At 39.1% G+C, this 7,425-nt stretch overlaps 1 protein-coding gene across 2 annotated transcripts; it reads left to right on the forward strand.

Moving 5' to 3' along the window:
- The first annotated feature begins 98 nt into the window (after positions 1-98).
- LOC115559310 (uncharacterized) lies at positions 99-6,725 on the forward strand. Of its 2 annotated transcripts, none has more exons than XM_030378123.1 (15): positions 99-352; positions 723-888; positions 1,404-1,597; positions 1,716-1,820; positions 2,191-2,329; positions 2,859-3,009; positions 3,225-3,360; positions 3,562-3,714; positions 3,897-3,934; positions 4,059-4,088; positions 4,216-4,382; positions 4,801-5,264; positions 5,538-5,637; positions 6,072-6,327; positions 6,555-6,725. In XM_030378123.1, exons 2-15 carry the CDS (start codon positions 757-759, stop codon positions 6,644-6,646), a joined length of 2,157 nt encoding a protein of 718 aa, XP_030233983.1. In that variant the 5' UTR covers positions 99-352; positions 723-756; the 3' UTR covers positions 6,647-6,725. The 2 variants fall into 2 exon arrangements, with proteins under 2 accessions (XP_030233983.1, XP_030233984.1); XM_030378124.1 differs by having other exon boundaries at positions 130-220.
- The last annotated feature ends 700 nt before the right edge of the window (positions 6,726-7,425 follow it).

The raw sequence follows: 7,425 nt of genomic DNA on the forward strand, positions 1-7,425 counted from the left end.
TGCTCTTACGTCACATCTCTGGTCTAGCAAGTTCAACATCATTCTTCTCTCTAATGTTAAATCCCCGCCTACTTCCCTTAAGCCATATCAATGCAGTGAGCGAATTGAGTGGTACAGCAACTTCCTTGTGTATTGTAGCTGAACGTGATGCATCTTTTAAACTATTCAGCTGAGGGTTTCGCTTTTGAGTGAAGGATCTAGAAGAATTCAATTGCAATTGGTAATCAGACTTGTTTTTATGTTTTGTGCTGGTAAGCACTGCATTCTATTGTATGTGAATATATGCAACATAAACAGGTTGGGAGGTTTTCTAAAGAACTATTGGTCATCTTGGCAAATACTGGCATTAGTGGTAAGCATGTTAACTTGATTCTGCATTAATCTCTAACTTTTTGGGAGAACTGGTTTAAAATTTGTTCCTTGATAATGTTTAACGCATCAATTCAAATTAATTAGAAAATTGCAAATGCTCAGCATAAATAGTGTCAACGCTTGAAATGTTAATGGTTATGTAGGATATTCACTTAGTCCCTCAATATCTGTCCAACGAGTAGAAATGGAAACTGAAGAGATTTTAATGATGTCTTGTGAAAATAACCATCCATAGCCACATTTGTGTGGGCTTTAAAATACTAGATCATATTTCCCCGTGAAAAAAATGAATAAGCTGGCATTGTTAGCTCAGTAGGCATACTCACCATTGCAACATTTGTGCCCCAAAGGGTTTACTACACCTGTCTGGAGTGACAAGCTGGGATGTTGTCAAGCTTTACTTGGGTGGTCCTGGTGCAGAGTCTGACTTTGTTACAGTTGGATCCAGCACACAGTGCCCCTCCTCTGGGTGCAGTGGTCCATGTTGTCCCTATAGAGACCAATGGAGGGAAAACGGTGAGCACCTCTTGCTTTATTTCCACCCCCAGTGATGCCCTGGAGCCTTAACATTTGTATGTATTGGTTGAATAAGTTAGATTTGACTTTGTCTTGGAAATAGTTAGGATATATCATACTACATATGCTGAGGAAACAATGGGTGCAGTGCATTCTTCCATTCTCCAGTTATTTACTTTGTTTCTACCCAGCTACTCTATTTGTATCCAGGTAGTTACTATGGGCTGCTCATTGCATTCTACAATATATATACACATCTATCTCTCATAGACACTGATGTCTATATCTTAAAGCCCTAGCTTTAAGGTAATTTCCTGTTTTTATTTTCCTAGGTGTTCGAGTATATTTTTGGAGAGGGTATTCAGGGCCCCCCCTGGCAATTCCAGCCGTTGTCATACAACTATTATAAGAGGGGTTGATTATTTTGTTTTTGTTCAGAACTGATTCCAGTGCTGATGATGACCTTGTTCGGTACTGTCCCTCCATAATGGTGTTAAAAAAATACTCTTTGTTAGGTGAGAGCCCATTTCATGGTGGCTGCACCGAACCCGTGTCCAGACCTGACTGGAGTGTGTGCTGAGGGTGAGGAGGACTGCAAAGTACATCCTACAACTACACCTTTCACTGGCACAAAGCCCGGCCCTGGTTGGTGCATCCGCAGATGGCAGAAGACTATTCCCAGCAACTACAGGGCCACTTTTGAATTAGGGTATGCCGTCAACTACTTTCTATTCAGAAATGATCAATTTGATTGACCATTTTATTGCTTTAATGTTCAGATCCTTGCATTTAGACAAACAGTATGCTTGCTTTGGTATTTCTTAAAGGTCCAAAGTGACTTGGGATGTGTTCATTCGGACGGAGGCCACGGTACGAGCTAATACCACCAAACTCAACAGACCCCCTTATGTTGCCCTCCCACCACCTCTGAGGTAATCAAAGCCCACTTACACATCCCTGCACACACAGACCTTCACCATCATTTCGTTTAATTTTGTGATGCCAACAATAATACATTTTTGAGACAGTTTAGTATTAGAGAATCAATTAGATAATCCTTGTGTCTGCCAACCAAATAGATGACTAGTTATTAATATAATTGGAAAGTAGGGAATTAAGTTTATACTTTATTAATTCCAGAGGGGAAAATAGGTAACTATAGATTATTACCGGCCCATAATGATTTGTTTATGCATGACAATACCGACTTTGATCTATTTGTGCTGTTATGACCCCATACTGTCATATTCTGGTACCACATGGGTTCATGTGGCATGATACCAGGGATTTACCTTTCCACAGGGCCATTGCTGGCTGCCCTCACCGCATCAATCTGTCCCTCCTCGACCTGGACAAGGACCCAGTTCGGTGCCGCTTTGCCCGTGCAGACCAGGGGGAGTGCCATGGGTGCACCCAACACTCTTTTATAGAGCTCAATGAGGTGAGCCTTGTTGTTTTCATAACTACTAACCATCATGACCCCACGGCAATAAGTTGACTCACTAGCCACCACATAAGATCATTGCAAATTGTATATTTTAGCACAATTTAATTGTGCTTCAACTTTGTTTGCTTTTCACCATTATAACACCCATTGCCCTCTCCATTACTCCGTGTTCCATCGCAAGGTTTCTTTCTTCAGAATTAAGGGACTTTTCCCTTGCATAAAATAATCTGTTATGCTAGGTAGGAAATGTGTGTCTAAGTCCCCCAAAAATAGAACTTCAACGGTGGGTAAAAACAATTATGTGGGTATGTATAAAATATCTCTAGCCTAGCACCGATTTTTCCAAGCAGACCATTATGGATTACTTCATCATCAACATTTTTGTTAAAAACATACATTTATTTAGCATGTATGCTGGGAATGAAAACAAGACTCATACATAATTGTATGCCTGCAGATACAATATATTTGCTATATAAGCTGTTTTATTGAGATCTATTTGGGTAATAATTACTTTTGCCAGGAAAAATGTATGCTGTCATTTAGCGGAGAAGCATCTGCCGGCCAGTACTCTGTGATGTTAATGGTGGAGGACTTACTTCCCCAATCCAAACTGAGTTCAAATGAAGACCCCAAGCCACTCAGCTCTATCCCTGTGTACCTCTCCCTTACTGGTGAGTCGTGTGGCTTAACTTCCATGAAAGGCCCAAAACCCAGGTTACACAGTGTGAACATTAAAATGCAACTACTACTATGTGCTCTCAGACAAGATACGTAAAGAGAAATTGATCTGTGCTGGCCACAAATGTAACCTGCTCCTCCTCTGATATCCCTTGTTTTTACTCCATTTTAAATGTGCAAGTCATCATAACCTTTTACTGTTTTTCAGTGGAGGAAGCGTCTTCTTCTGGTTGCAGTGCAGAACCAGTTGCTACTGGCCAAAGTCCTCTGAGGGATACAAGATTGATCATTCTGCCATATGAACAAGTCAACCTGACCGCCACCTTCACCTCAGAGCTGGAGAGGTATCCAGAAGGGGTTTCATTCAATTTTCCGGAAGATACAAAACTTTATTCCAAGAATATTGACCGAAATAGTTTTTATTCAACTGCCAATTCAAACTAATTCAAACAACACAGATTTGTAAAGCTGTGAGGTAGAAATGTCCCTTTTTATTTTTATATTTTTCGCTCTGTGTAAAAGTCTTTATATTTTGTCTTCTGCAGTGTTGTAGAGATTGGAGTAGTTGGCCCTCCTGACCTCTTCATGTCAGGCCTCATAACAAATGAGACAATGAGCACTAAAGAAGTCACATGGGTCTGTGCGCCAAACACACTGCCTCCTATCCTACCCATCTGCTTCTCTGCTAATACAATCAGGTCAGCGTCACTGTGTGTAGAACGTAAATGTATGTAACCAGCCATTATATCTCTGTTAATATCAGATAAAACAAGTAGCAATAAGGCAAATTGTTTAAATGTAGAAATCTGGATCTAGAAAAGAGCATCCGTTATCGAAGAATAAATTAATATTGGTATGTACACATTCTCCATCTTTACAGTTCACAATCAGAACCTCGATGTCTATGGATACATCAAAGTAAGATTTAACCAGCGTAAACATATTTTACCAAGATACACATATAATAAATCCTAAACCTGATTAAATGCATGCACTTTGCATAGGCTAAGTTTGTTTTGTTTCTTTGTTTCTTTCCTTCTAGGGGAAACGATGACTTTGCCTCCAGGAACAAGTTGAGAATGCAACCATCTTTAATAAACGCAGCATGCTTATAAATGACCTTACAGAGTCCATAGAGAGTATATCACGGCGCCGGTATAAACATGTGTTCCCCACATCTAACGCCTCTTTTCCCCAAGATCTGGAGTGCTCGGACACAGAGATGACCCTGGTGCTCCCAGTTATCACACTGAAGAACATCAACCTGGAAAACATTAAGCTCAACAGCCCCACCTGCCCCGTCTCCTATAACAACACACACCTGACTGCTCACATCCCACTGACCGGCTGTGGCACCAAGAGGGTGGTAAGGATCATAAACTACCACTATGGTCCACTCATGTTGTTTTTTTATGATAATTTTAATCCTTTCTATCTGAAGTATTTATGAATGACATTATGTAAAAAGGACATTAAGACATTAAACATTTTAATTTATTTCCTTTATTTAAACAGGAAGTCTCGATGAGATCAAATACTGTTATTTGAGAGACCTACAAAAATACATGCATACAGAAATTTGCCAAGCAACACCCCAGTAAATAAATGTAGTATATACTACAAAGTTACACACCACAACTCAGTTTTTAAATTACAAGTAGTGTTCCTAGAGCTCATCAATCCTATGTTCTTGCGGCAGAATTATTGTTTATATATAATTATATTATAAGTACAAAATATATAAATGAATGATATCTTGTCTTATCTCTCTTCTTCCTGTCCAGCATGTGGGTTCAGTGCTAATTTATACCAACACTCTGCAAAGCGTGCACAGCGACACCATGATCCGCCGCCTGCCTTCACTCATTCTCCCGCTTGCCTGCCATATCTCACCAGTCAAGGCCCAAGGTCAATACAGGAGCATTATTGGCGAAGAGGAGCAGATCTTTGGCAGTGTCTCGTTTTGGCTTGATTTTTCCTTGCCTGACCACGGGCCATTTTCAAGTATCATGCAAAATGCCACCTTTCGCCATTTGAGAATTCCGACACCAACTAGGTATGCCTTGCAGGCGGTTGAGCTGCAAAGACCAAAGAGAAGACTTTTTCCTGCTGCCCAGCCACAGGTTGAACAGCTGGACCTGTACGTGATGTCCAACTGCAGGAAGGGCAGAGTGGAGCTGTTTGTGGAAAATTGTATTTGGTCAGTGACAGAGGACCTTTCTGACCCACAAACACTTCTTGAACAGGGGTAAGGATAATTAAGACAGCTCAAAACACATCTGTTCAAAACTGCCTTTTCCATCTGATGCGAATTGCTATGTCCCTTACTATTGTTATTATTTGTATCTATTGTTGTTTCTCTTTAATGACTTTTGTGTATCTTTGTATGGTGTCCTTGAGTGCAGAGATATGTCCCTTTAAATTGAATTTAATACTACATGCACCGTTTTTATGCATTAATTATGGATGAATTGTATTATTATTGATTTATATTATCATTCAAAACGATCACTTTCCCTAGGTGTGAGGGTTCCAGCAGCATCGTTGAACTTCTTACTCCAGACAAATCTTTCAAGACTTACCGACTTAATATAAGCAGCATTGAAATACATGGATCAAGAGTATGTCTGTTCTCCATATTTCCTAGCCACTGACCAAAAAACCTTTTAGCACACACACATGCATTTTCGGAAGCACCTCCTCTGCATCCCCATCAACATGTTATAGCTTGAAGCAGAGGTAGAAGGAGTTGTGCTGGGAGTGGTACTTATTTATTTTTACAATAGAAATGTCTATATTGGTCTGGGTGATAATTCTTTGCTGCTCTTAGCTGAAACCACAAACAGGTCAGTAATATTGTAATTTATCATCTCCTAAAGCCAACCCATAATTTGCCCAAAGGATTTCAATCTGAAAGCATAATAAGAACCATTTGAGCATGGGGTTTCTTAAAAATATTTCATTTTTTATTTTGTTAATTGAACATATTCAATAACTAGGATTAGTCATTGAACTAAAATGAACTGTCATTTGCTTAATTTGTTGTCTTTTTTAGATGTTTACGGAGTGTAAGGTGCATCTTTGCATGCCTACCTTGCCTTCTCACAATTGTCCTGACCCCTGTCGCAACTTCAAAAGTACTTCAAACATGACAGACTGGTTGTCCACCACCACCTACACCATCAGGTCGGGAGCTGTGAGCTTAGCACTTGAACGCTTCCCCTCCAGCAATATCCTTGCTGGCGCTGGAAACCAACCTGCAGCGACTACTACCCCCCCAAGGGAAGGGATGGCAACTGCCTCTGCAAATGGTAAAGATTCCCCTTTCTTTTCGCCCAATTTTCATGGAGAAAACATGGGAGAACATTGTTATTATTGGCCCCTTGTGTTGACATAAATGTTTGACTAAATATAGTTTTCCATCCGTCAAACTGTGTTTCATATCCTACAGGTTTATTCAGTATACTGTCTACTGTAAAGCAGCCTACGAAAATACAACTGATTATGCAAATGTATTACTGTTCTGTTTGTTTTCCAGCTCCTCCTGAAACCAAAGCCATGACAGCAGCATTGATTATTCCAACCCTTAATATATTTCTTCAAGTTCTGCTTTGCCACTGGAATATCTGAAGCGGTCTGTGTAATAAGCATTTAACAAGTGATAAGTGCGAACCCAACACTGGGAAAATAAAATATGCTTCTCACCATGCTCTCGATACATAGACTTGTTATTCTTTTAAATCATTTATATTTTACAAAACCCCTGATGCCTGCTACATGTTAACTTGTAACACTTCAAGATGCCAAGCGAAAACATGCTGTTCCTCTTATGGAACAAATGTATAACATTGCTGCATGTTCTTTTTAGATGTAAACCATGTGGTTGTTTTCCTAAACAACATGATCGCTAAAAATCTGTTAAAGAACGGGACAAATGGTAAATGTAATCTGCTGCAATTTGAATAAAGCCCACATATCCAAAACAAAATTGCCTGTTTTCTTCTGACTAAATTCAGTACCGACCAAACAACGTCTTCATATATTATTGGACATTAGGCCTAGACCTAATGCTTAATATAAATGCAATCAAAAAAGAAACTTAAAATTATAATTAAAAAAAATATATATAATAAAATTATAATTATATAGGTGAGCAATAATTAAATAAAAATACCCCAAAATACCAAACTTTGCATAACAGCAGCCTAGTAGAACAACATTAACCTGCTCATCAAGATATGTTTATAGAACTGTAGTTGATTTTTTTTTTAATTGGGTCCTTCAAAAAAAAGTAGTCGTAAAAAAAAGAAGGTTATTCGTAAAATACCCTCTTAAACAAAAGCACGTTCTTGGTATTATATCAAGTTCATATGATTTGTGTATTTTGTAGAAGGAAAACTGCCACGACA

The sequence above is a fragment of the Gadus morhua genome, chromosome 14, assembly GCF_902167405.1.
Source record: "Gadus morhua chromosome 14, gadMor3.0, whole genome shotgun sequence".
NCBI lineage: Eukaryota > Metazoa > Chordata > Actinopteri > Gadiformes > Gadidae > Gadus > Gadus morhua.

Coding starts and splice junctions, on each gene's coding strand:
- LOC115559310 (XM_030378123.1), top strand. CDS start 757: ATGTTGTCAAGCTTTACTTGGGTGGTCCTGGTGCAGAGTCTGACTTTG. Junction 1,598..1,715: donor AGGGCCACTTTTGAATTAGG/GTATGCCGTCAA, acceptor TATTTCTTAAAG/GTCCAAAGTGACTTGGGATG. Junction 6,328..6,554: donor GGCAACTGCCTCTGCAAATG/GTAAAGATTCCC, acceptor TTTGTTTTCCAG/CTCCTCCTGAAACCAAAGCC.